The sequence below is a fragment of the Grammomys surdaster genome, unplaced genomic scaffold, assembly GCF_004785775.1.
Source record: "Grammomys surdaster isolate TR1022 unplaced genomic scaffold, NIH_TR_1.0 516, whole genome shotgun sequence".
Classification (NCBI taxonomy): domain Eukaryota; kingdom Metazoa; phylum Chordata; class Mammalia; order Rodentia; family Muridae; genus Grammomys; species Grammomys surdaster.
Window position 1 is genome coordinate 167674 of NW_021604935.1, and position 27935 is coordinate 195608.

At 44.3% G+C, this 27935-nt stretch overlaps 1 protein-coding gene across 3 annotated transcripts in view; it reads left to right on the forward strand.

Moving 5' to 3' along the window:
• Unc79 (unc-79 homolog, NALCN channel complex subunit) overlaps positions 1 to 27935 on the forward strand; it is a 233189-nt gene that overhangs the window by 90580 nt on the left and 114674 nt on the right. For all 3 annotated transcript variants that reach the window (XM_028781705.1, XM_028781702.1, XM_028781703.1), the window contains exons 8-14: positions 5194 to 5258; positions 9555 to 9643; positions 10270 to 10310; positions 12679 to 12707; positions 22253 to 22482; positions 24312 to 24483; positions 26051 to 26281. In XM_028781705.1, the coding sequence (XP_028637538.1) occupies positions 5194 to 5258; positions 9555 to 9643; positions 10270 to 10310; positions 12679 to 12707; positions 22253 to 22482; positions 24312 to 24483; positions 26051 to 26281 (857 nt within the window). The remainder of the gene's footprint in view (positions 1 to 5193; positions 5259 to 9554; positions 9644 to 10269; positions 10311 to 12678; positions 12708 to 22252; positions 22483 to 24311; positions 24484 to 26050; positions 26282 to 27935) is intronic.

Below are 27935 nucleotides of genomic sequence, written 5' to 3' on the forward strand. Positions count from 1 at the left end.
GTTTCCTCTTTCTGCTGAGCTGACCATATGACTTCCTCTTTTTTATGCCCTGGATATGACAAATTACACTGATTTGATTTGCATTTGTGAACCAACTGTGAATTTCTGGGATAAACTCCATATTGTTATGCTGTATTTTATTGCCAAATTTTTTGTTGTTGTTAAATGTTCCTGAAGCTGTATTTATGAGGGGGGCATTTATAGTTTTTTAATTGTCATGTTTCAAGTGGCCTTGTTGACAGAGTTACACCTCGTGAAATGAGTTGAGAAGAGTCTCAGCACTTTCCTGAGTCTATATCTGGATTATTCTTACATGGAATCCTAAATTCTGACTGAAGCCATCTGGACTCAGGTTTTTGTTTTTGTTTTACAGGGAGATTTTATGTTATGAATCCAATTTCCATAACAGTTGTAGGGCTACTTGTAGTCCATAGTTTTCATTGAGACATATTTTTGAATTTTGTCTTTTGAAGAACATGGACATTTCATCTAATTAATAGATCCGTTGGTGTCTGTGTGTAGTATTCCCCTACTTTCATTTCAGATGTTGGCAACATATATTGTCGCATGATTTTTTTTTCTCTTTCCCAGAATGGTTAGAAAGCTTATCAAATTCATTGTTTTTTCCCCAAGGAACTGGCTTTTGATTTTAATCCTTTTTCTGTACTGTTTCTATGGTTTCAGTTTTATTAACTTCTGTTTGTGTCTGCATGATTTTCGTCCTCTCTCTAATACTGCACTTGATTTTCTTTTTTTTTTCCATCTTCATAAAGAAACAGCATAAATGTTCCTAGACCTTTTGTATTTTCACCATAAGAATTTGAAGCTATAAATTTCTCCTTTAATATTTCTTTTGCATTCTCATGAAATTGTTATGAATATCAGGACTTTGGTATATCCTGGTACTGAATACTTTCTAACAGTTCTTGTGAATGTTAATTACATGGGTTACGCGTGGAGCTGAAGGAGAACTTCAACTCATGCGTTGCTTGGAAGTATTTAAAAATACGAGTACTTAGTGCTTTTCTAGATTCCTCTGTGTTGTGGATCTTCAGTGGAATTTCAGTGTCATCAACTAACTTATGACTTAAGTTTTGACTCTTACCATGCATCTTAGTAAACGTTACACAGTTTAAAATAACATGTATTTAGGGAGGTGTATGGAGAATCCTGTTATTATTAATTATTGTGTGAGAATCTTGTTTCATTTGCACAATTTTATTGACTTCCTGTCCATTCATTTTATCAAATTAGTGAATGAGCGAAGACTGTTGAAGCTCACAGCTATAATTATGGATTCTTTCTTTGTTCTAGTTAGTAAGTCTGCCCACATTTAGAGGTGTTCTGTGTCTTGCTCTGTTGGCCCTTTGCATCTCTATGGTGTACCTTTTTTTTTTTTTTAATTCTGCTCATATTTCTTGTCCTGGGGTCAGCTTGCCTGGCATTCTGTGTCGACTCTAGATTCTGTGTATGAGTGTTTACCTGGCATCGTTTCCTGTTTATCCATTTCTTTGTATTTTGACTGTTTCACACACACGCATAATAAGAGCCATGCTTTCTGGAAGAGTCTCATTTCACAATGCCTGCCTTTCAGAACACTTACACGCAATGTGCCTATTGTCTAAGTCGTTCACAGTCTGATTGCTGAGAGGGGCCGGCTCATCGAGGCCCTTTACTTTACGACTTGACCATTTGTTCTTCATTGTTCTCTCAACTTTTAGGGTTAACTTTTTAATATTTAGTTTTATTTCTATACCAGATTAACAGTTTTTAACTTCTTTTTAAAAAGTTTTCTCTAACGCTGTGCACCTTTACCCTCAGATGATAATGTACCAATTCACACACTGACGGAAGGATAGGTTTTCGCTTGGCCCCTTGCTCCTTTCTTCTTTATCCCAAATAGCCTTCGTTTAGTATATATTTGTAAGGAATATTTTTTATTAGATGTAGAATTCTAAGCTGAGATGTTTTTCTTTTGGCCCATTGAAGATGTGGTTCTTGTGTCTTCTATTGTATATTTTAAGAGTATATTAATTATACACAACAGTGGGTTTCATTGGTTGTTTTCATACATGTTCTGATGTTTTTCATCTCCTTCACACCACGACTGTCTCTTTTTTTTCTCCCCCACCTGTCGCTGATTCCCTTTCTTTTCCCAGCTAGCTCGTCTTCTGCTGCAGAGCCTTTTCTCTGATGAGTTCAGGAAGGTTTCTTACAGGTGCAAGGGGAGGGGTGTGGGGTTGAAATGCGGCCAGTGGGGTGACGTTGCTTACAGGAGCAAGGGAACCTGACCAGTGGCTACACCACTCAGGGAGATGTTTCTCCCTGTCCTGTCAACCATTAAGTGGGTTTAAACCCTCAGCCTTAAGAGTCTCTTTCCACTCCGTGACAAGCTGTTGACAGGCTGAGTCCTCTGTAGATTTTTTTTTCCTGCAGACAATCACTGCTGTTGTGAGTTCAATCCCTGTTGGACCCAGAAGTCAGTGTTCCCCACCACTTCCCCATTTCCTCCAGCTCTTACATTCTCTCTGCCCCTCCTTCAAGGATGGTCTTTGAGCCTGGTGTGCATGTGCCTGTGTTCGTGTGTATGTGTGGTGTGGTGTGTGTGTGTGTGTGTGTGGGCGTGTGTGCATGTATGTGGTGTGTGAGTGTGGGGTGTGTGTAAGTGTGGGGTATGTGTGTGTGTGTATGTCTGTGTGGTATGTGCATGTGTGTGTGCATGTATGCATGTGCTATAGATGTCACGGTTACAGCTGAGCAGTCAGCAGTCACCTTTCTTCATCACCTTTACTCATACATTGGTTATGAGTCTCTTCAGTTACCTCTGTTCATTGCAAATGAAAGCATCTCCCATCAAAGCTGACGGCAGCCCTAACCTATGAACATAGACATAGTTATTTTGAAGACACTTTGATGGGCACATCATGTGCGTTTAACAAGACCACAGGGGCTGGAGAGATGGCTCAGAGGTTTAGAGCCCTGGTTGCTCTTCCAGAGGACCCAGGTTCAATTCCCAGCACCTACATAGCAGCTCATAACTGTCTATAACTCCAGTTCCAGGAGATCTGACACCATCATCCACACACGTACAAGCAAGCAGAAAAGCAATGCACATAAAATAAAAATAAATCATAAAAAAAACAAAACAACAACAACAAAAAAAACCAATAACCATGGCTTTCCCACTAGCACTTATGACCCTCTACCGCTCTCTCAGCTGCAGGCTTTTGATTGTGTTTACAGTAGCAGATGTGAATTCCCTCCCGTGGAGTGGGCCTTAAATGCAATCAGGAAGTGGTTGACTACACTCATAACAGACTTTAGTGCACGCTGCCTGGCTGGTTAATACTGTACACAAGGCCCAGGCAGGGCTGGGTATGACTGCTGCTGATAGCTTCCCCCAGCACTCTGCAGAACTCCTCCCAGTGATATGATGGCTAGCCAGGAGGCAGGCAGCTTCTAGACCAGTGTTAGCTTAATTTTTCTATGTCTCATCGTGCATTGTTTTTAAGAAAATGTCAGCGGTTGTTCTTATCATTATCCCTCTATTAGTGATGTATCTTTTGTTCCTAATGGCTGCTTTAAAAGGTTTCTGCTTTTTTCCCCCATCAATTTGATTTTAGTAAGTTTGGATGTGTGTTTCCTTTGCTGAATCTTGAATACAACCTCTTAAGCATCTATGAACTGTGGGTCAATAATTCCCATCAAAGTTGAAAAATTACTTAAGGGGACTACCCTAGAACCTGTTCTTAGCTCAGTGGCATGGGTAAAAATGGGTGGGAAAAAAACCCCAAATGTATTGGTTCTTCATTTCCCTCATCCACAGAGCAGAGGTCGTTAGAGCCCTGACCTAGTGTCGTGGCTACCTCATATGCTAATCTGTTTGTACCAGTGCCACAGCATCTGATATGTCTTAAAGATGACCTACTCTCCTAATAGATGGGTCCAGAGAAGTCAGCAGATGCCACTGTGTGTGCCAACCTGCTTTGACTTGTGGTGACTGGAGTTCAGTGGAAAGAAGGATTGAAGATTCACCATGAAACTCAGCAGGAAGAGTGCTGTAGTGGATTAGTTATGTCTTTCACGAGTTTGGGCTGCAGAAGTAGAGCATTTGTCCCATGTGTTTGCAGCAGTGTACTGTTTAAAGGTAGTTGTGAAGTTTTCCCCGATCGCAGAAGGAAACTTACTGCCACTCTCCTCGGTCACCTTGCCTTTACTACCCATTGGAAATGAATATGCTTATTATGCAATAAACGCAAATGATTTTCATTTATTTGTTCCTTTTTTCCTTTCAAAACAGATATGAATCCATGATTAGAATACTATTTCCTGTCCCCCTTTAAAATCCATTGACCTGTTGTCCCATAAGGTTGTCCCATAAGGTCCCATATGGCAGCTCAGGGAGGGCCCTACTTTGAAGCGTAAATTTTACATCGCTTAAATGGCAGTGTGCTGTTAACTGCATTAGACTGTGTTACCTGGTCTATCTTAGATCACTTGTTTTGTTGTTTTTCCCCCCCCTGCTCTTTATATATTGAGTTAGGGACTTGTGTTACAGATATCAGCAGACTAGCTGAGGCGAAGTGTTTCAGGCAAGAAACTCATCTTCCCAGCCTCCATTTGAAAAGATGGGGTGGGGACTGGGACGGTGGAGAGTCCCTTCTGACCCATCATGTTGTCACCCACTAAGCTTCTGGTGCTAAAAGCCTGGGACATTTTGCATAGTGACCCACAGTGAGATGAGCCCAGGCTAGGAACCTAGCATTGCAGCTTCTAGCCTCAGGTTGCACCAGTCTGTGACCATACTGGGCAACTTCACCTTCTAAAATTTAACTTAATATGTGACATGAGCTTACTAACCTGTCACACCTACCTGCAGAACTGTTGGGGAATCCACGGAAAGTATCTTTGGGGGGCACCTTGAGGACTTGTGTTGTAACATTGTGAGATTGTATGGTCCTGTGCATTCCACTGGCTACCGGCTTTCCTTCCCAGGGAAAGTGGACAGAGTCACCATATCTTGGCCTGATTTTAAATCTTTTTTTTTTCCATAGGTGATCGATTCTATTGGGATGCTATTTGAAGATATTTTTATTTAGGAGAAAGAAAAGTAGTGAGCTCTCTGCTGTGTTTTTTATGGAGTGTGAGCAACCTCAGCAAGAGGTCTTCACCAGCTCTCTTTTTGCTTTTCAGCTTGGAATCCCATCCACTGCCAGCACATCGAATGTCACAATGCAATCAACAAGCCGGCTGTGAAGGTATTGCTTCCCGGGCTTGATCTGTACCTGTGTTCTCAGTAACCTGCTCAGTGAAGGAGCAAGTTGTATGCATCTCTGTAAAACAGAACTCTGTGGTCCATCTCAAGTACTTCCATGTTCAATGCTGACAGTATTTGGCCAAGAATAACAGTGGTCTCTGTGAGTTTGGGCTGTGAGTTCGCAGCCAAGGGCTGTATGGCATTGGCATTGAGTTAGTTATCCGAAGAATACTGAAAAAAAAAAAAAACACATCTTTAACTGACAAACTTGTCTTTCACTGGCTTCTGTCTGAGCCAATACATTCAGAGACTGTCCCCTCTCCACTGATCACTTCCGAGGGTCTGTGATAGGACCGGGAAACTTTGAACTGGAAGACAGATTTGTTAAGTCTTAGCTCAAATTGTGGATGTGGGATAGTTGACTGAGCGCTGTTTGGATAGCATGCACACAGCAGATCTCTCTAGAGGTAAGGATTCAATTTCATGAAGCCAAGTAGCTGGAGAGGCCAACGGGTGGTTTGCATAAAACTAGAGGCAGAACAAGCTACTCTAACTCTCAGCCTGGTTCTTCTCTACACACGTTGTTCAATCCCTTTGAAACTGTGAGTCTTGGAGGTTGGATATTCAGAGGCACAACCACATGTTTTAACAAACAAAACTGCCAATCATATAGTTGTGGGAAGCAGGACATGCGGGTGGCTTGACCAGGGATAGGTCAATAGGTCATGGGTTAATGTCGCCCTGTCAAGAGTGGGTGCTGGCTGAGTTTAGGAGCATTTGTGGGCGGAACTGGTGTCACCGGAGTTCAGTTCCCTTGTCTAGCTAACTGTGTCAGTGCCTACATAATAGAAAACTAGCAGGCCACTCTACAGGAACAAAGACAGGAAGAATGAGGTTTGGTAACTGTAAAGGACTGACTGCGTGTGCAAGGAGTGGCGGTGTGAGCACTGTCATTGACATGCGTCATCTGGCAGACGCTACGCTTTCCTTAGATGGTCATATTGGGTCCTTGCCTTTAAGGACAGAAAACTGAATGGCTCCCGTGAAAGAACAGATGCGAGTCAGGCAGGGACGGAAGCGCAGGACTTGCACTGCACGTTTTCTTACATAACCCCATTCTGAACATCGGAAGATGTGGGGTCCAGGGTCTTTTTCTTTGGCGTGAGGGTGTTGCGGTAAGCACATGGTGGATCACGTGGTTTATGGATTCGGTGACTTCTCGTGCAGTGAGGCGTCCGAGGCTCCCTTCTGTTTTTGTTTTGTGGTTTTCTTTCCTTCTTTGCCTGTTACAGGTTTCTTCAGTTATTTTTCCCTTGCTTTTATGCCAAACTGAATTCTCAGGAGGCCTCTGGCATCCTGGTTAGTAATGCTTTCTGGCCATCTAATCACAGAAAGGAGAAATTAGATTTTCTCCTCTTCTAGGCAGACGGCCCAGCCCACACATCTGGGTTGACCTTACTTTTATGCCAAAAGCCAGTCCTGGAGACCAGGCCCAACCAGCCTGCTCTGGTATTTTTTCCTTATTGAGATGAAATTCACATAGAAGTTGTTTAAATTTAAAACTACTTGAAAATAAACACTTGGCATTTAGTACGTTCAAATCTTTGCAGCCACTACCTTGATCTGCTTGAGAGATGTTTTCATTACATGCTTTCTCCCTGACCAATTTTTTTTTTTCTCTAGTCTTTTGCTTTTAGAAAACTAACGATCTGGGCAATGCTTCCCAGATGGGGCTCTGTTTTGCACTATAGAGAGTCTGGCTTAGTGGGGCTTCTTCTTCACAGCCTGGCTGTTCCTAATGGCCCACCACCACCAGGACACACTGATGCAGGGTCTCCAACACCTGATTCGTCCAACATTTCTGCTAATTGGGAAGGAAAGCAGAGGGACTGTATAGTATGACACAGATTCAGTTTATTATTTAGAGACAGGTTCACATTCTAAGAGAAAACCAGTAATATCTACAAAAATGTCATAGCAGAATAAGGATTGTTTGGTTTTAGAACCTGGGACAAGGGACTGAGGTGGCTGTTTTACATTTCAAAGCAGATCTGTCTTCTAGGTTCTCCCAGCTTCCCTTCCCCCAGATGCTCCTGCCTATATAATCCAGACACATTACCATTTTGCTCTCTCTGTCTCTCTCTCTCCCTCTCTCTTCTTTTTTCTTCCTCTCTTTCTTCCTCTTCTCTTCTTCTCCGTGAGAGCCTCCTGTCTTCCCCCACCCCTGCCATGGTGACTCCCCTGGCTTCAATCCTTGGGGCCAGTGAACTTGCCCAAGAACAGCTTCCCAATAAATCTGCCTTTAATATAATCTAATCTGGCTTTAATTGGGTCATTTCACTGATGGAGAAATAACCTATCATGGATGAGGCAGTGATATGTGTTATTTGAAATTTTTTCTTCATCTGTTTTCCTGAGCCTGTACATTGGGCATAGATGATAAACATTTTGTTTTTTAAAGACAGGGCCTCATTATATGGCTGCGCTTGGCTTAGAACTCACTATATAGACCAGGGTGGCCTCAAACTCTAAGATATCCACCTGCCTCTGCTTCTTGAGTGCTGGGATTAAAGAATTTTTTTTTTTAAATGCAACAGCTAGACGCAAACATATTAGTAGAACAGAACCAGCCGGACGTGTTAATTAAGAAACATAACAGGTCAAAAGTCAGGCAGCCAGTCTCTAATGACTGTCATTCTCACGTAACAGGAATTTGTCCTTTTGAGTGGAATGGGAAACTTAGCTTTATCTGGCAGGCATTTCAGTGACTTATTGGGAAAGAGCATGAAGTAACAGTGCTCAGGACATCCACACGGGGAGCATGGAGATGCTCTGGGGGAGCAGATGAATCCTCAGCAGAGCCCACTCTGTCACAGACACGGTAGGCTGAGGCTTTAATGATTTGCCCAAAGGAATGGCATTTTTTAAAGGAACAGCCAATCGTCGCCATAGAGATGGGGTGAAAACATGTCAGAACCTAAAGTCTTATATCACATTCCACTGTGAGTTAGTCCCGGTTCCATTTAAAGTACACTTTATGAAATTGGCCGAAGCCCAGGGAATTATGTAAGAGAGGGTCAGCAAACCTTGCACCACCGCTAATGTGGCTGCTGCTAATGTGGCCACCGTCTATTACTGTGAATAAAGCTTTATTGGAATGCAGCTTTGCTCATCTGCTTACAGAGCAGTTGCTTTTCGGCACTACCTGAAGAACTGAGTAGCCGTGACGAAGACTATATGACTTACAAAACCTAAAATACTCTCCGATCATTTGTAGAAAAACTGCCAATGTCTCAGACCGAACAGTAGGTAGTTACCGTGTCCTATTAAGTTTATGAAGGAAATATTTCACAGTAGTGTAAGCATTAGCTAGTATGCAATTTATGAACTTTGTTGGCTTTCTTTAAATCTAGCAATTTTGGTCACTAAAACTTCTCAAGATTTTAGCTTTCAGTTGTGGGGGGTGGGTTATAAATGTCGGTCACTTTCCTCCTTCAAATCAGTGAAAACAGCTAAAGACAGAGACATTCCAGAAGAGTTTGAGAATAAGGCATATTACCTGGGCATGCCGCTAAACCAGAGGCATATTATTCTTGAAAGCAAAGACTAGAGAGTTTAATGGATGGAAAGTTTAAGCCCAGTTAGCCACCTGATTGTTGACTGATTTAAAACATCTAAACACCCAACACTCAACTATAACATGAAGTACAATGCTCCACCAGGACAAGAAGGCATGGGGGTAAACAACCTGCTGGCTGGGGGCGGGGCAGGAGGCGGGGCGGGGGCGGGGCAGGGGAGGGGCAGGGAAGGAAAGTGAAATGGAGCCCTGTCTGTCTGAGTCAGAGCTAAGCTTCGGGAATGAGGAAAGGCGCCCCTCCGAGCTAGATTTCCTGTGACTGCCTCCACTGCCAGCATTTGATGTCAGCTAATGATTTTGAAATCTTAATGACGGAGTTTCCTTTTCTTAAAGAGAGATTGCTCTGTTTGTCACCCGTGTAACGTTTCTGAGCAGCCAGATAACAGGAGGTTCTCTCAGCGCTGTGGCAGGAGGGAGGATTTCCTGACAGTGTTTGTTACTTGAATTGCAAATTGCACATAGAGGAGCCCTGGCAGCCACGTTTACATCTGCAGTGTAGGCTCCTGGGCAGAGCAGGTGTTATACGCAGGGATGGGTTTTTCTAAAACAATTTACTCTACCTCGCTTCTAACTCTCCCATTGTTGACCTATGTGTCTCATAGGCTGGGGATGTGGTTCGCAGGGGCAGGAGAGGTGACCCTGTCTTGTCCTTTGTTGCAGATGTGTATAGACCCGTCCTTGTCAGTAGCTTTGGGTGATAAGCCACCTCCACTGTATCTCTGTGAAGAATGCAGCGAGAGGATTTCAGGGTAGGTATGAGTCCGAGAACCATCAGACAGCCAGGAAAGCCGTCTGTACACGAGTTGGTTACTTAGCTTTCTTGTCAGCCTTTGCTCTGGTTTTTAGAGGTTAGTCTGTCCAGTGTTTAACACAGCGAGCTGTTACCTGGGCGATTTCAGCTTTCAAAAGTTGCCACAGTTGTCTTCAGAGGACACAAGAGGGCAATCCCACGCAGTGGCGCAGTTCTGATTTTGAAGTAGCCCCAGTAAGAAGGTTGCAGAGAAAGCTTGACGCTGTAGGAAATAGTAGTTTCCAAATACGGTGTGTCGTCACTCCAGCGGGCCCCTTGTCCATGTTAGTTTTGTCTATATCAGTAGCTCAAAAACTCAATAGCTTTGTCTATATTGTCTTTATCGAGTTTTGGTCGGTTTCACTAACCATCTGAAAGCATCAACTAAATACAACGGAATGTGAGGAAATGCCTGTAATTTATAGATTGTTTGGGATGCACCAGATGTCTTAAAAGTTTATGATGGTGCTCTTAATTATACTCCCTATGAAAAGCTTTGATCAGGAGTGTATAACTCACAGGCATGCATGCGTAAGGGGAACATTCTGGCGAAGCTCAGAAACCAATTTCGTTTTCTCTTCCTAGGGACCACAGCGAGTGGTTGATTGACGTTCTCCTGCCACAAGGTAAGGTTTTCTCCGGAAAGGATGGAAAATGAGTAATCGTGACTAATGACATAGTTGATTTATCTTCCTTTTGTGCTATTTTATAAAGATGGCAACAAAGCCTCATATTTTAGGGATATTTACTGACCTGAGGCTTTCCATCAATGTCTTGTTTACAATATGCCTAAACACTTAACGATGAGGGTAAGGCGCTTTCAAGTCTACCAAAAATTAAGGTTAGGTATCACAATTAGCGTTACATATGACTACAGTCCTGCTGAATTGTGTCTCGAGGAATTTTCTGTGTGTAGAAGATTCTGTTGTTGTGGCAGGTTGGAAAGGGAACAGTGATTCTTTTGTTCCTGCTAGCGTTTGTTACTGGCTCTGTATTTTGGGGTGAGGGGACATCCTCTAATTGCTCTGAGAGCCTGTCTCCCAATCAGTAAGATGGAGGAGGAAGTGTATCTAATGCCTTTTAATGAAAAGATTAGATTTGTGATGCTCCCCGAAGCCTCTTAGAGTCTGGAAGCCGTGTGTTAGAAGTTGATAGGCTGCCCACGGAGAAGAGGGTATGGCAGCCAGCTTATCAGGGCTTCACCAAAAAGCAAAAGTGCTCAGGAAAGCTGGGGACAGACACGGGTGGGAAAGCTGGAGGCATTGACCCCACCCCGCTCAAGGACACAGCAAGGACTATGACTACAGACACAGGATAGTAGAGGGACTAGCAGGAGAGGCCGCCGGAAGCAATATACAAACAGGAGCCGTGAGCGCTTCTTTTAACTTAAATTATACTACTTCTTTGAAGTCCCTCTTTTAACATTAGGCTATCTCAACTTTAAGAGAGAAACCAATGTGACGAGAGTCCCTAACACCGAGCAATGCTATCAGCCCCCTACTCTATACGTAAGAAGATTTGGGTTTGTAGGGACACATTTCAACACTTTAAACCAGGCCACTCTTCTGGGGAGCCTCTACTGCTCTGATTCTGGACAGTCACATTCAGACATACATGTTAACTTTTTTTTTTGAGACAAGGTCTCACTGATGTTGCTCCAACTGTTGGTGAAACCTGGGTCTTCCTGTCTCTTCCTCCTGAGTACTGAGAACACAGGCATGCCCACCCTGGGCAGCTTGTTTTTCTTTTTATCTTATTTTCTTTTGTTTGTTTTCTTAACAGACAGGATCTTGCTATATTGCCTACACAGGATTTAATCTCCCAGTTCGAGCAGCCTCTTGCCTTCTGAGTAGCTGGCTCTCCAGGGACATGAGTCAATGTTCAGTTCCTAAAACACTAGTACTTGTGAAATATCAGACATGTTTCTGAATTCTGGCCACCATTTTCAGTTCATCTGTGGAAGAACTGATAACAGCTTTTGGCTATTTACCTGGAGGTGGGATATTAGCATCAGATTATTTAATACATAAAGTAGAAAATTAAAGGGTTATATAAAGTGTGTTTTAAGCACTGAGCTATACAATTTACTGATTTTGGTATTCATTCTTAACTTACAGGCAGGGCCCGGAAAACACCTTCCTCTAATCTTTGGAGTTACTGTAACACAGACAGCTCTATAAATAAAGTGTCAGTCCATTTCATGGGGCCTTACTATTTTAAGGGAAATGGTGATAGATTCTTGGAAAAAAAATTATTTTCTACTACTCTCAAGATCTCAGTCTCCATGGAAACCCAAAATGCAAACTGGAAAGAATCCTTATGCACTCATTAAGGTCAATCTCATCAGTAGACAGCAGTTTGACAGCGTTGTTCCAATGGATCTACTCATGTCTGACAAGAAATTTTGCACAAGTAACCACAGGCTGCTTTACACTAGTTAAGACAGAGAGCTCACGTCGGGGAAGACTAAGATAAGTGTCTCCTCTAGTCTTGACATTTCAGACCATCTCGTGCTGGTACTCTGAGCACTGCCCATCGCTCTGCATCACTGTCACAGAAAGAGTAGTGAACAGGAACCCAGAGTCCTTAGCTGCTCTGGAGGCTTCATGGCCAATGGCTTCCGTGATCCCGACTAAGCCTTCTGAGTGTTACTGCCCACAGAGCCAACGAAACGAAATGAGACACTTTAACCTGACCGACTTCCTTAATATATTTGAGGTTACATTAGACTCGAGAGTATGAGACACAGTTACAGCACACAGTAAAACCTTAAAAACGATGAGAACATCGAGAAAGAGATGTTTTATGATTTTTAGGGGAAAATAGAGGCCAGTAAATGTAGATGGTAATTTATAAGGCAAATCCAAAGCTTTTTGATGAAATCCATTTGTTTACTAAGACTGTATTTTTTTTTTAAAATTACCCTTCATGGTTGCCCTTATTTAAAATGGGCTCTCTTGTTTTGTTGATATTTTGTGTGCCTTCCCCTTACAGCTGAAATATCTGCTATATGTCAGAAAAAGGTAAGTGCAAACCATCTGTGTGATGGGCATGATTTTCCTGTGTTTGTGTGTAAGCTCATCCGTCGACATCTGCCTCATTTCTGCACCATGGTTTCCCACTGTGCCCACATCGGTGTATTTGTGAAGGACGTGAGGGAGTGCCGCACGCATGTGAGATTGTGACATCCACATGGCCTCCCAGTCCATGGCTGCTTTTGCTTACCGTCATATGCTCAGTGTCTTTGCTCAGTACTCTGAATTGGAAGCATGTGTGTAGTTCTGGGGACGAGGCTAACCACGAACAGGTGTGGACGACAGTGTAATCTATGGGATTTGAATTTAGGAAATGATATTTCCGATGTGCTAAAAATCTTTAATGCACATAGCTTAATATATGTCAAAATATGCCCATGTCAAGTATATGTAGAAAAAATATTCATTCAGGTAGAAGTTGAATGATAAGTTTAGCTAAATATCCCTTCGGTAAAATTGCGTTTTGCCATTTTTCATGGTTCTTTTGGGCCATTCCATTCTATGTCCCTACCATTTTTTAATAGTTGAAAAACTAAGGTAACAGTATGGTCTTATGATAAAAGCTTTACCCTGTTGCTTGAGGAGCCTGGATTCTGGCCCACTCTATTTTCTCCTGTCTATTGGCACCGTGTGCAAGTCATTCAGACATTTTGGGAGGTTGATCATGAATCTATACCTTTGGAGGCTGTCTTGGTTATTTATTGCTGTATAACAAACCATCCTGAAATGTACTGGTTACCAGCAAGAGTTATTTGATTGCAACTTTGTGGATTGGCAATTTGGCTAATGAACTCCTCTGGGCTTTTCTGTGCTCTTGGGTTGTTGTTGATATGTGGTGGGCGACTCCCTGGAGAAGACTGATTGATAACAGATGGTCTGATGATCGAATATTATATATGGAGGCCTTAGCTGGCATGGAATGACAGAGGTGTCTGGGCTTTTCTCTTCCCATGAGAAGTCTCACCATCTAGGAGGCTTGTCTGGGCTTGTGCACTTTCTAAAAGAACCTGAAAGAAGGTTGCAAGGCCCCTCGTGTCAGAAACATCAGTTTTGCTGCATGCCACTGGGTAAAGCAACTGGACGGTCAGCACAGTGTGTAGGAATCTGTGTAACAGATTAAGGCAGTGGATAGTTAGGGTTACTATCGTTATGACGAAGCACCATGACCCAAAGCAAGTTGGGGAGGAAAGGGCTTATTTGGCTTACACTTCCAGCTTGCTGTTCATCATTGAATGTATCCAGGTCAGGAATTCAAACAGGGCAAGGGCTGATGCAGAGACCATGGAAGGGTGGTTCTTACTGACTTGCTCCTCATGGGTTCGTAAAGAACTCAGGACCACCAGTCCAGAGACGACACTCCCTACCTCAATCACTAATCACTACAACTTGATCTTATGGAGACATTTTCTCAATGAAGGCCCCTTCCTTTCAAATGACTCTAGATTTGTCAAGCTGTCATAAATTAGCCAGGAAAATGGACCCCTTGTCAACTTGAGACGACAACATTATCATTATTAAGCTGTAACCTTTCCTTTCTTGTTCATCCCCAAGACCACAAGTTAAGATCAACGTCACCAGATCAAAGTAATATCCAATGTCTGGGATCTACTTACAATTGTATGGATTCCTCCAAAAGGGCTTGGGTCACTTCTCCAGCTTTGCCTTCTGTAGCACACAGCTTGTCTTCTAGGCTCCACTCCATGGCCACTGCTGTTCTTGGTGGTCATCTCATGGTTCTGGAGTCTCCAAAATGCTGGAATCTTCTGTTGCAACTGGGATGCATTTTCACCAATAGCCTCTTCTAGGTGCGAAGCCACAACTTCTTTGCATGACTCCTTCAGTCTTGAGCCTTCAACTGCCACCGAGGCTGCACCTTCACCATTGGTCTCTCTTGGCCTCTTATAGTGCCAACCCTCAGCTGTTCTCTATGACCCCTTCATACCTTCAAAACTAATACTACTGGGGTGACTATTATACCATCAAGTTTGGCATGTGTGCTGATGCTCAGGAAACACTTTCCAGAAGATTTCACCTCAACAATGCTGGTCTTAATCATCACTAATGTCTCAGCTCCAGGTGACCAGCATCAAGTATCCCAGTAAAGCAACGATTTCACTTTAGTAGTTCTGGTTATCTTGTTAATCACAACTGATTCTTCAGCTCCAGCTGATCAGAACCGCATACCCCTAATTTGAGATAATAAGTGAGTCCGGTAGTCTTTAAACTTCCCTCTGAAACTTCACAGGCCAGGGGTCCATCTTCTGCATTGACTTCAACATTCCAAGCTCCTACAGAATAACTCACCAAGCACTGAACACTCAATGGCTCTTCTTCCACAAAGTTCCAAAGTCCTTCCACAATCCTCCCTAAAACAGCATGGTCAGGTCTGTCATAAAAAATACTCCACAGCCCTGGTAACAAATTCTGTTAGTTAGGGTTACTATTACTAGGATGAAACATGACCAAAAGCAAGTTGTGTGTGGGGGGAAGGGTTAATTTGGCTTACCCATCTACATCACTGTTCATCACTGTGGGAAGCCAGAATAGAAACCCAAACAGAGCAGGAACCTGGAGACAAGAGCTGATGCAGAGGCCATGGAGGGGTGCTTCTTACTGGCTTGTTCCTCATGGCTTACTCAGCCTGCTTTCTTATAGAACCCAGGACCACCATCCCAAGGATGGCTCCCCCCACAATGGATTGGACCCTCCCTTATCAGTCACTAATTAAGAAAATGTTCTACAGCCAGATCTCATGGAGGCATTTTCTCAACTGGGACTCCCTCTTTTCCTATGACCCTGGCTTGTGTCAAGTTGACATAAAATTAGCCAGGACAAGAAGATTTAGTGTCCTACCCTTTGCTCTCAGAATCATCCAAGCCTGAATGCATCTTCATCTTAGGCCTCTGCTCACCCTGATAGAGTCCATGAAGAACACTGGATTTTATGTGCCCATCACAAACCTTATTCATTAAACTCAAGTTAGATGTACATACGTGTCTCTGAGATACACCCTGCTATACCTTCAACTCTCTGTGAGGCTTCTGGGACTGTTGCCTTGCAGTCTCGACTCTTTATTATTTAGTAGTGAGGAGAGTGGTGTCTGCCCTTAAAATCTGCAGCTCTTTGCCTAAAAGAGCCTATGATGTAACACACTCACTCCGAGTCTTAGTAAATGGCTTTGTCTCCAACCCCATCATCCTTTTCCCCCTGAGATCACGTGATCCTGATGGGGCCCTGGATTTAGTGTTTACCCAGGAACTTTTTCTTGCCTTGAGAATCTTAAATCACCGACTGGAAAGACTGTCCTGGGTTCAATATTTTCTCTTTAAACTCTAGTCGTTAATAGAGTAATTCGTTCACTTTTCCTCTCACAGTTATACTTTGTGTGGGGGATGTATATGTGCATGTGCACAACTGTGCTTACCTGCATGTATGCCTGTGGAGGCCAAAGACTGCCATGAGGTGTCTTTCTCCCTCGCTCTCCTCTTGTGTTTTGAGATAGGATCTGGAGTCTAAGATTTCAGCTAGACTTGCTGGCCAGTGAGACTCTGATGTCCACTCTTCTCCCCACCACCCCCAGATCTGGGGCTTATGACTATATAACAGTGTACCCAGCTTTTACACAGCTCCTGGGCTTCAGACTCTTGAATAGCAAGCCCTTGACCCGTTGAGCTATCTCCCCAGTGCCCTCTCAATAAGAAAACTCAGGTGGTATCTTTAACCCCACATAAAAAATTCTTCAGTAGACTCTGAGTTCCTCACGCCACCTTTCCTGATTCCATGACCAGGGCAGTGTCGTGGCCAAATGTTTTACTGCTGTGTCCCTTTCTCTTGACCTCAGAATGCTTTCTTTATTTCCTCTGAGCGCTCCACGAGGCTCATCTGAGTCCCATGATACATGTCCTCTTTTATGTTTTGAGACAGACTCCCAACAAATCTGGAGTCTATGGTTTAGAGCTTTGTAGATTATATAGTCAGCCACTCAGTGTGGATGGTCTATCACAGTGGCCACTCAGCGTGGACAGTCAGTCTTTCGTGGTACCACTCAGTGTGAACTGTCTATTGTGGCAGCCACTCAGTGTGGACAGTCTTTCTTGGCAACCACTTGATGTTTATAGTCTATCACAGTAACCACTTAGTGTTGTCCGTCAACCATGGTAGCCCCACACTGCTAGGCACATAATTATCTTCCAAACTCATAGTAACTCCACATTCATGGCTGGGAGGGGCATTTGGGATGGACCTGGATTCTCTAAGTGAAGACTCAAACAGTATGTGACAGAGATGACCTGTGATGTCCAGGGCAATGGTCACAGTGAGTCTTTGGGGGATTCCTTGAATGGGGAGTAATGGTTCATGCAAGAAGAAATAGAAACACTGTGGTCAGAAGGCCATTCTTTGATTCTCCTCGCAGTGAGAAGTAGAGCCTGTGTTTCTTCCCCTGGGTTGGGAATGTGTGACTCTCTTCAGGTAGCAGAGCTGACTCTGTGTGACGTAGCCTAGGTCACAAAAGATCACATTATTCCTGTTCCTCTTGCACATCTGGTGTCTATCCAGAATCTTCCTGTGTGCTATGAGAACCCAAATGCTGTCGTTTAGATATAGTTTGTTCTCCAAGGCTCCTGTGTTGGAAGTTTTGTCCCAAAGATGGAACTCAGTGGAATATCACTCGGGATGGATTGGATATCTCTTCATGGGTCTCAGAGAACATTAGAGAGTCCCACAGAATGGGTTGTTACAGAAGAATAAGTCTGTCCCCTCTTGGTCTCTGGCTTGCCATGTGGTCTCCCCACGCCCCAAGTACTTCTGCCATTTGGAGACCCATCTATCAGGAGGTCCTCATCAGAGGACCCAGCAATATCAGAGCCCAGCTATTGCCTCTGCCATGCCTTTGAACATCCATAATATGAAGCTTTAAAAAACCTATTTTCTTTATATCTGGACCCATGTGTATTTTGTCATAGCAGCATAAAATTAATGAACACGCCAGAGCGTATGGAGAGGGCATGCAAGGTGGCTATATAGAGAGGGCCCAGTTGAGCCAATCCTTCAATTTTCTGAATCATGGGTAAAGAAGACTCCTGGCTTCAGTGCTTCTGGCTCCCAGCAGTTTGAGTCATTGTACTTTAGCCCCCAAGTATCAGAGGCAGAGCAGAGCAGAGCAGAGCAGAGCAGAGCAAGAGAGCAGGAGCAGGAGCAGGAGCTGGAGCAGCAGGAGCAGCAGGAGCAGCAGGAGCAGGAGCAGGAGCAGCAGGAGCAGCAGGAGCAGCAGGAGCAGCAGTGGGAGGAGCAGTGGGAGGAGCAGTGGGAGGAGCAGCGGGAGGAGCAGCAGGAGGAGGAGCGGGAGGAGCGGGAGGAGCGGGAGCGGGAGCAGGAGAGCAGGAGCAGGAGAGCAGGAGCAGGAGCAGAGCAGAGCAGAGAGAACAGGACAATCTTGCTTCTGTTGCATGAGAATCACCAACCTGGAGAATCCAGGCACATAACCAAATGGCTGAGGTCCTGATTGGTTTATTATACAGTAGGGAGAAATAGAGAGAGTCAGTTCTGTGATTGTTTTAAAGTTTTCTCAGGAGCATTTATTATGTTCATCTGCTCCTCCCCCTTGGTCTCACTGCTGGCTTCTTGGTTTGTATGAATCCTTCCAGCACCTCGTTTCTGAATGACTCAGTCCCTGGTAGGTGGCTGCTGTCCTCTCATACCCGACCAGTTGCAGTTAACCCAGGCAATTTGGCTCCGTCACCATTCAGTCACATCCGCACACTCATTAGATGCCCCTATTTTATTATTTTATTTTATTGCAGACAGCAGCAATTATCCTGGGTGTTTCACTACTACAAAATAAAAGTCCCGCCCCCCTTTTCTCTCTCTCTTTCCTTTCTTCCCTTCTCTCCTCCCTCCCTTTCTCCTTATTTCCTACCTCTTCCTTCTTTTTTCCCTCTCTTTGCCATGCTGGGGACAGAGATCACTCCTGTGCAAGCACTCTACCGTGGAGAACACATCTTTCTAGCTCAACTCTTTTCTAGCTTTCAAAGACCATTTTCCCATTGCTTTCCCACCTCCTCCAGTGTGCACCATTTAGCTCTGGGCTCCCTTTCTAGATCCCACCTCCTGTCTGGCACCAGCAGCAATGGCACCCTCTCAGTGTGTGTTCTGCCTGCATCCCACTTCTGGAGTTCATTTCCATCTCGGCTAAGGCCCAGCCAAACATCACATCTTTGTATCATGACTACTCGTTTGTTTACAATAAATAGTAGCTTGGTAGTTTGGCCTCGGGTTGACTGGGCAATCCTTCCGGTTTTGCCCGTTCTCATGTATGGAGACACAGTTAGTTGAAAGGCATCTGGAGGTTGGCTGCTCCCTGTTTTCCATGTTGTCACACCTGTGACATGCCGGGTTATCTGGAATGTTCCAGATCCTAGGTGTCTGAACACTCTCCTGAATGTTGTGTACTGAGGTTCCTGAGGTGACAATGTTTCATCAGATTCAGATGGCCTTGTAGAGAAAGAAGCTCAGAAGTCACACACCAACCATTATGTCAGCTACATTCAAAAGCAAGCCCACAACACCATCTCTGACTTAAGACAGTGGGAGAAAGACTCAACTTGTTAAGAGATCAAACTAGAAGGCCTCTAGAAAGCAGAGTCTGGTCTCAGGGGTGGCCTAAGTGTCACCGTCTGTCTGGGTTTGACTATGGGAGAGAAGTGGGGAAAAGAAGGTAGCAGTCAGTTCTTAACAATAGCCCATATGGCCAAGGGCCTAGCTGAGGACTTAGTATTAAACCTAGCATTTAGTGGATGTTTACAAATCCTATTGTGTTCACAAGATGGTTCTGTACCTACTGATTCTGCTTGAGGTAACTACTGCCCGCTTGTTTATACCCGTTTGTTCACAGAATAAAGCGTGTTGTTTATACAGCTGAATGTTTGGAGAGACCGTGAGCGTATTTTTCTTCTTCTGTGTATCTCAAGGCATTTGGTGTGCTCTATATGAACCATAGAAAAATCTCACGCCGAGTATAGATAATCATGGTAAATGAGGTTTTCTATCTTGCACATAGTAGCACAGTTTTCTAAAAACATGAAAGAAAAGAAAAGAAAAGAAAAGATTCAAAAATATTCAAAAATGATGCTAGTATTTGGGCATACCAGGGCAGCTGAAAGGAGGGTGGATAAATAGCTGATCATAAACTCCAGGACTGTACTGTGGCGAGTGATGGACTCACACCCACAGCCTGTTATTTATGTAAGAGGGAAAAGTTCCAAGGAACATAAAGCTAAGTACAATTGTCAGTCCACTTGGGGTCCTACAAAATGTCATAGACTGGGTACTTGCAAACAACACATGTTTATTGGGAAGTCCAAGATCAAGGCACAGGTAAATTAGATGTGTGGGAGGACCTGTTCATTGATCATGGCATCTTCCTGTGGGAGGACCTGCTCATCGAACATGGCATCTTCTTGTGGCATATGTTCATAGCCAGCTTTCTCCAGGTCCTTTTGTAGGGTCACCAGTCCCACTTCTGAAGGTTCTGTCATCATGACTTGCTTACCTCCCATAGACTCTGCCTCCTAATAGTACCATGGGGGTGGTAAGATTTCAATATGGCGGTTTAGGGATGGGTTTTGGAGTAAGTGTCCAGGCCACAGCAGCAGCTATAGGGGGAGAAAGGCCACTAAGCATATATGTTGAGCAGTACTGCCCTGCCCGTAGAACCATGTTGACTGGAGGGCAAGCAGGAGAAATTCTACACTAGTAAGAATATACATAAGTGGAATCCAGCATCTGAAAGAGAAAGGTCATTGTGTGAACCTTCCCCAGGGATACACAGATGTCTCCTCTCTCCAGACAGAGCACCTACTACAGACCAAACTACTATTATTCCATCAAAATCCAAAACCTTATGTATAGAGATGCATGAGAGATCACTTTAAGGACTTTGGGTGACTGTAAAGCAGCTGTACCACCAGAAAGTCTAACCCCGGCATGAACGACAACGTCCCTATAGATGGACTCCCCTCTTCAGTTAATACGCTGCTTTCTATACTCTGTCATTTTCTGAGATCATAAAGCCATGTGCAACTAGGGCAGAGTTGCCTAGAGCTGACTGGAAGTTCAGGAAGGAGAGGCTAGAATCTCAGATAAATGTCTAGTGACCTTCTACATCCATCCTTCCATGAAGAAATGTCAACAGTCAACAGGCCTGGTCTTGAGAATCTCATTCAGAGGTCACAGCTCTTCTGTGGAGGGTGAGGGCTGTTCTGCTCCGGGCACAGTGCTCGACGGCATTCATACACAGGGAAAAGTCAGTGCTGACTCAGATGCCAAAACAGAGGACAACCACAAGGAGTCTCAGTAGAAGAATCACAAGACATCTCAACAGCTTATTTAAGAGATTAGTAGGAACATATTATAAATATTTTAAACTCTATGACCATAAACACACAGCTGCAGTCTGTTGGGAAAGCTGTGACTGTGGTAAGCGCAGAGTCTGAAATATCTCCATGTTGTTGCCCTGAGTCGTGTTAAGAAAATGAGATTTTTCTAATGCTAGCATCCACAGTCGGTAGCCTCGCACCTGAAGAAGTGAACTAGTAGTTCCCACTGACATCGCTGACAAGTTGATAGAGGGTTTATGTTTGCAGCCTTCCTCCTGACTCCCCTGGGGTTTCTGTCAGGAGTGTTCCCCACTCTTCACAAACTCTGAGTTGATAAAAGCCCAGGGTATTATTTGTCCTTGAGTTGATCATATCTGTCAAGCTCTTGGGTTTTGTCTGATGATGTCAGGGTGCTCCCTGACCCCTGGAAGCTCCTCAGATCACTCCACATGGAGGCCACCTTACTTCCCTGCCTCTTGTCAGAGCAGCGCTGACGATATCCTCCCTCCCCCCTGAAATGAAAAGGCATCTCTTTCTATTGCACAGCTGTCCTCCTTCCCATGGCTCCGTCTGCTGCTCCCACTGCTGTGGTTGGTGTTGTGGCCAGTTCTGTGACTAGGTCTAGCTGTGCTTTGGTGTGTCCTTGTGGTGCTTGATTCGTATACTTGTGAAGCCTTTGGAGGGGCGAGAATGGAGAAGGCCCCGCTACAGAGCCATCAGCCCAGCGTAGCGTAACCTCTGCCCGTCCTTGAATGCCAAGGACAGGTGAGCTGCAAGGAAAATTTACTCTGTGAAGTGGCAGATAAACTAACTTTTAAAAGACTTGTGCTGGAAGTTGAAAATTTTCCTTCCTGACTCTGGGGTGCTGTGGCGTGCTTTCTCTGCTTCACGGTTCTATGTTTTTATTCTTCATTTCTGTTGAGAAAAATCTTAAGCATTAAATTCAATCAATCCAGCTTCCTAATGCAGTTCCATTGCTTTCTAGACCATACCTACCCTTTCCACCAGACTAAAACACCTCTGAGTGACTAGACAACACCTTGTGTTTTGGAAACCTGGTCACTTCCTGTGGCCTCTTGAGGTTCTATTTGCTTCAGGTTTTGATCCAGCTCTGACTCAGAAGCCAGCTTTAATTGGCTTTGCTTTCTCTGCTTCCAGAACTGCAGCTCCCATGTCAGAAGGGCAGTGGTCACCTGCTTTTCCGCAGGGTGCTGCGGTCGCCACGGAAACAGGCCTGTTCGGTACTGCAAAAGGTGCCACTCAAACCATCACAGTAACGAGGTGGGGGCCACTGCAGAGACCCACCTCTACCAGACCTCTCCACCCCCCATCAACACCCGGGAGTGTGGGGCAGAGGAGCTGGTTTGCGCTGTGGAGGCAGTGATCAGGTAACCATGGCTTCCCTTGTGTGGCTTTGAGCTCTACTTGTGTGCGTGCCGAGAGAGCAGATCCACTCCAGCTTCTCACGTTCTCTGCAGTCGTGCCGGGATGATGTTTTAATAAAGCGTATGAATGCAATAACTCTTTTGATTGGATAACAATCATGTGCAAGGCCTTGTGCTAGGTACTTGGGAGACACAAGTGCCCTTCAGTTACCTAAGCAGGGACTAAAAGAAAGGAAACCTTTAATTGCGGTAGGCTTTGGTGAATGCAGGCTAGCAGCAGACAGAGGAGGCAGAGGAAGCTGGTGTTAAGGTGGTGGGGTGTTAGGGTAGTGAAGTGGAGGCTGGAGCATGGCAGTATTATCCAGGAGGAGGGCTGCAGAGCCCATACGCATGCCTGTCAGTACAGAGGTGCAGGGAGCCAGGTAGCAGCAGAGCTGAGGTGAACATCAAAGTTGAGGAATTTAGATGACCCGTCTACCAGGAGAAGGCAACATTTCACACCACAGTCTCTAGATATGCTCTTTTCAGATGCTATCCAAAGTCATAAGATCATTAAAAATTAAACAATACCTAAATATACAGTTTTTAAGGAGACTTTGTCTTTTCTCTTTCTCTTACACCGGTGACAAACCATAATGGAATTACGATGATTTCTGAATAGCATACAGGAAACAAAGATGAAAATGGCGCTGTGCAGTTCTGTGCACTCCCTGGTTGTTTTCAATGTGTGTTTTAGTTATATGGCCACAGTTAAAGTGGATCTGTGGTTCGGAGCTAATATCCAATCTGCTCTTTGCACGTTGTGCTGAAGTTTTATATTTGTCACTTCCGAGTCCATATGCGAAATCCACGAGTGGGCTGGGGAGACGGCTCAGTGGGTAAGAGCGTGAGGACCTGAGTCTGAATCCCAGAACCCATTGTAAAAGACTGGTCATGAGCACATAGGTCTGTAATGACATCACTGGGGAACCGAGACAGGCAGATCCCCACAGTGTGGGGCATGTCGGCCTAAGCATAGTGGGCTTCCAGTTCAACAGGATATTCACTAAATAGAATAAATCAGAGAGCGATGGGCACCCAGTGTCCTTCTCTGGCCTTTGTAGGTACACACACAAGGATATATACCCATATCCCCAAGTTACATGTATATACCACACACCATCACACACACACACACACACACACACACACACACGCAAGCATGTACGCATGCACACACACAGAGTAATCCTTTGTTTTTCCCTGTCATCGTCTTTTTACATGGCTTTCATTTTTTTTTATATTTTATAAACAACTTTTTGATATTTTGTGCACAGGGCTCTTTCTAGTTAGTATCAGAGGTCAGTTAGCTGGTTAAAGGGTTTAAATATTTTCACGATGTGTTACCTAATTGCTTTTGAAAGCGTGAGTATCCGTTTGCAAAGCTCACCGTGCTGAGGAAGCCACTCGCTCTTGCTAACCCCTTGCCAAACACTGTTATTATTACTCTTTAATCTGCTCCTTGCTTAAGTTTGGAGAGGTGTTCCGCCCTTGCTTCCAGAGCCTTGAACCCTTGATACCCACTCTTCTTCCAGTTGGGTGCAAATGACCTGTCTTGCCTTGTGTGGAGTGGTCACATCAACCTGCTTGTGACTGATTGGAGGAAGGAGACACTTGGCTTATCTTTGAGATGGGGGAAATAGTAAGAAAACAAAACTAGGGTTTCTGGGTAAATGACAGGGACTCAGAGGAGGGTGACCCCAGTGCTCGAGCGCTCATGAGGCAATCAGTCATTTCAAATAGGCCGTGATGCATGTTTGCATCTTCTTACCTGTCCGCCTCTTTCTCGGAAGCTTGTTGAAAGAAGCGGAGTTCCACGCCGAGCAGAGGGAGCACGAGTTGAACCGACGGCGGCAGCTGGGCCTCTCTTCCTCTCACCACTCCCTGGACAACACTGACTTTGATAACAAAGACGACGACAAGCACGATCAGAGGCTGCTCAGTCAATTCGGAATATGGTTCTTAGTAAGGAAAAGATGCCAGCCACTCTCTGCTTTCCTCCTCCTCATCCCTGCATTGTATCTGATCAGGGATTGCTCCTGCTCTTTTCAAAGGAGACAGCAAATAGTGAAGACATGGGTGGTATACCCTGGGGTAGCAGCTCTCAGCCCTGGGTTGCTTGTTATGTTATCCAAGAATGCCTTTAGAAAGTTACAATGTCCATATTTGTCTCCAGAATCCTGGGAACTTTTCTTTTTTAATTATAAAGAAATTTATTTTTGCAACCAGTTTTTGGTACACGTATAATTTTATCACTTATTAAAGATGAAGGAAGCTAATATAATGAGATGGATATGCCTGTTGGTTTTTATGTAAACAATTGAATATTGGCAGAATAAGTGCTACTTGAAGATGCAGAACATCTTTTAGGTCTTTCAGGGTGAATCGGTATTTTTGATTTTATAATTGTCAGTGCTCTTCCCCACCGCCCATTTGATTTTAACAAACAAGCAGGCAGCGAGAGCCACAGTGACAAGGCCTTGCCTCACTGAAGCTCACCTCCCTCACAAGACGCAATGGGAGAGCTTCTAGTGCCGCCTGTCAAGTATTAGATTTAATATGAGGCACAGGAGATTTACGTCTTATCATTTATGTACATAAGGAACCTTTTGTATCATTAAGAGGGTCTATGGTATACGTATATACCTATGCATACATATAGGAACTATAGTCAGACTACTGGGGAGTGAGTAGTTACACTGATTTGAGTCGACTCTGTAACTCATCCAGTGGAGACCAGGTACTGCAAGTCCCAGCTGAATGAGCCGGTTCTGCAGAGATGCAGGCTGGTTTTATTTTTTTCTTGCTTGCTAGAGACAAGGATTATATCTCCATAGCAATCTCTCTCTTCTATGCTTGCACACAGTTTCTTGGGGGGGGGGGAAGAAAGACTACCAAATTGGGAATTAATTGTTGGTTTCACATGTCTTGCTTCCAAGGATTTATTATACAGGAACACAGTGACTCCTATTTTTGGGAACTCTTTGAAGGCAGGGAGAATGCTTTAATTAATTAACTAGTTAATTAATTAATTTTGTATTTTTCGGACCCTGCCAAGTGCTCAATAAACTATTGTTTCAGAACGGGTAAATATTGTTTAAAAAATTCCTTCTGACAGGGTGAGTTGGGAGGAGCACTTGGGTGTTAGAGTTATTACCGATGCAAAATTTTTACCTGAATCAGATCTTTTGAGAACTGAAATATTGCATGAAGACTTTTTTCAAATTGAAGATATTAAGGAAATATCACTTTATCCACTTAATACTTTGGGAACAATTTTTCTAGTTCAGATTATATAACGGAGTTACAATAGGAGGCCAATGATTATTAGATACTTAGAGGATGATCCTGTGGCAATCCATGCATGCCTTTAGAGAGGACCATAGTTCTGGATAGATGGTAACAGTTTGTAACATCACTGGTTTTGAATGGGTCATCTGGTGTCCCTCCCTCTTTTTTTCTCTTTAAATATACTTGTCATAACTTTGTAACGCTGGGTGGAGCCTGAACGAGGTCTGTTCTGCTACCCCAGGTGAGCCTCTGCACACCCAGCGAGAACACGCCCACAGAGAGCCTGGCCCGGCTGGTGGCAATGGTATTTCAGTGGTTTCACTCCACGGCATACATGATGGATGATGAAGTTGGAAGCTTGGTGGAAAAGCTGAAGCCCCAGTTTGTCACCAAGTGGTTGAAGACAGTATGTGATGTCCGATTTGACGTCATGGTCATGTGCCTTCTTCCCAAACCCATGGAATTTGCCAGGGTAAGTAAAGGTCACCTATCTGGGCCTTGTTGTGGGAGAGGGATTGGGGACAATGCCACCCTTGACCATCCTTTTCTCTGTGTCAACAGCCAAAGACAGTTTACTCGGATGTGGTGGCATACACCTATAATCCCAGAATTTAGAAGGCAGAGGCAGGAGGATTGCTGTGAGGTCTATGGTAGTTTAGACTATACACTGAGTATCAGACCAGTCAGTATGACTATGCAATACTTTGTCTCAAGAATGAAAAATCCAAATCCAAGCAAACAAAAACCAAGGATGGTTACGTTAGTGTGATGCCCTCGTCATTGGTGATATGCTGTTTTGGCTTTGGTTTGGAGTAGGGAAGAATGGCATGACTGGATTATAAGGTGTCTGTAATAACTTATGTGTTCATTCTTAGTGTTGCTTGTTCTTATTAAGAAAGAAAAAAATTGTTTCTATGTGGTCTGGGGATTCAGTTCTTTTCTGGCTTGCAGCCAATGAGGGGCATTTCTGTGGCTTCATGTGCCCTTCTAGATTATGGCAGAGTGGCAAGGGCTCAAAGATCACTTCTTACTAAAAACAATGGATCTTCACTTGGGCTTGCACATGTCCAGTGGGTCTCTAAAAGCAGGATAAAGCCTGGCATCTGTAGGTTCACTTCCTACAGGTCTTCTTTGGGTCAGATCCTTCTTGATCAACTGTGCCTATAGGTGGGTTGTTATAATTACTTAGACCCCTGCAAGGGTAAGGACACTAAGATTAAAGCAGCTCAAAGGTAGTTTTACAGGTGGTCAACCACCCATTTTTAAGGTGTCCTGTTTTCCGACCTTTGTAATGGCTCCTTGAAGTCTTCAGTCATCACTGCACACCTTCCAAGAACACCCAGGCTTTGCAGGAGGTCACCCTGCAAGAAGACAGACTGCTCACGCCTCAATCAGGACAGGCATCTCACGGGGAACAGGTCACCCCACTTCCAGCACCATAGGTCTGTTGGATACACAGCCTGTGAGCTAATGGAAACTGTCTCCTGATTGCCTCCCTCTCCCTCTTTTGGAGCAAATTCCTCAACACGAAGAACACACTGAGCCGGGTGGTGGTGGCGCACGCCTTTAATCCCAGCACTTGGGAGGCAGAGGCAGGTGGATTTCTGAGTTCGAGGCCAGCCTGGTCTACAGAGTGAGTTCCAGGACAGCCCGGGCTATACAGAGAAACCCTGTCTCGAAAAACAAAAACAAAAACAAACAAACAAAAATTTCCAAGTTTGCCAGTGTCTGGAAGAGAGGCTCCTCCCTCTTTGCCTTCCCAGTATTCTGGAGGAGAGGCTTCACCCTCCTTGTCATCCTGAATACCAAATTCCTTTCTTGTCTTCAACCATTACTTTGGGATGAGTGGCCAGACCTGATTAGTTGGGAATCCCTGTTCACTCTGGCTGCATCTCATTGAAGCATCTCATGGAAGACTCCAGTAACGGTCGAAGTCTATACTGTGTGATTTAAAATGCCAACCCTGCTTCCTAGAACTGCCAGAATCCTTTCTCCGTGTGTTGGAGGACAGATTCCTCTACGCCTCTCCTCTTGCTACCTAGTGGATCCCTAGTTGTAGGTGCCCAGCTGGAAAGACACTGTATTTCTTCATTACACAATATCATTCGTGTCTAATTTAGAAAGGT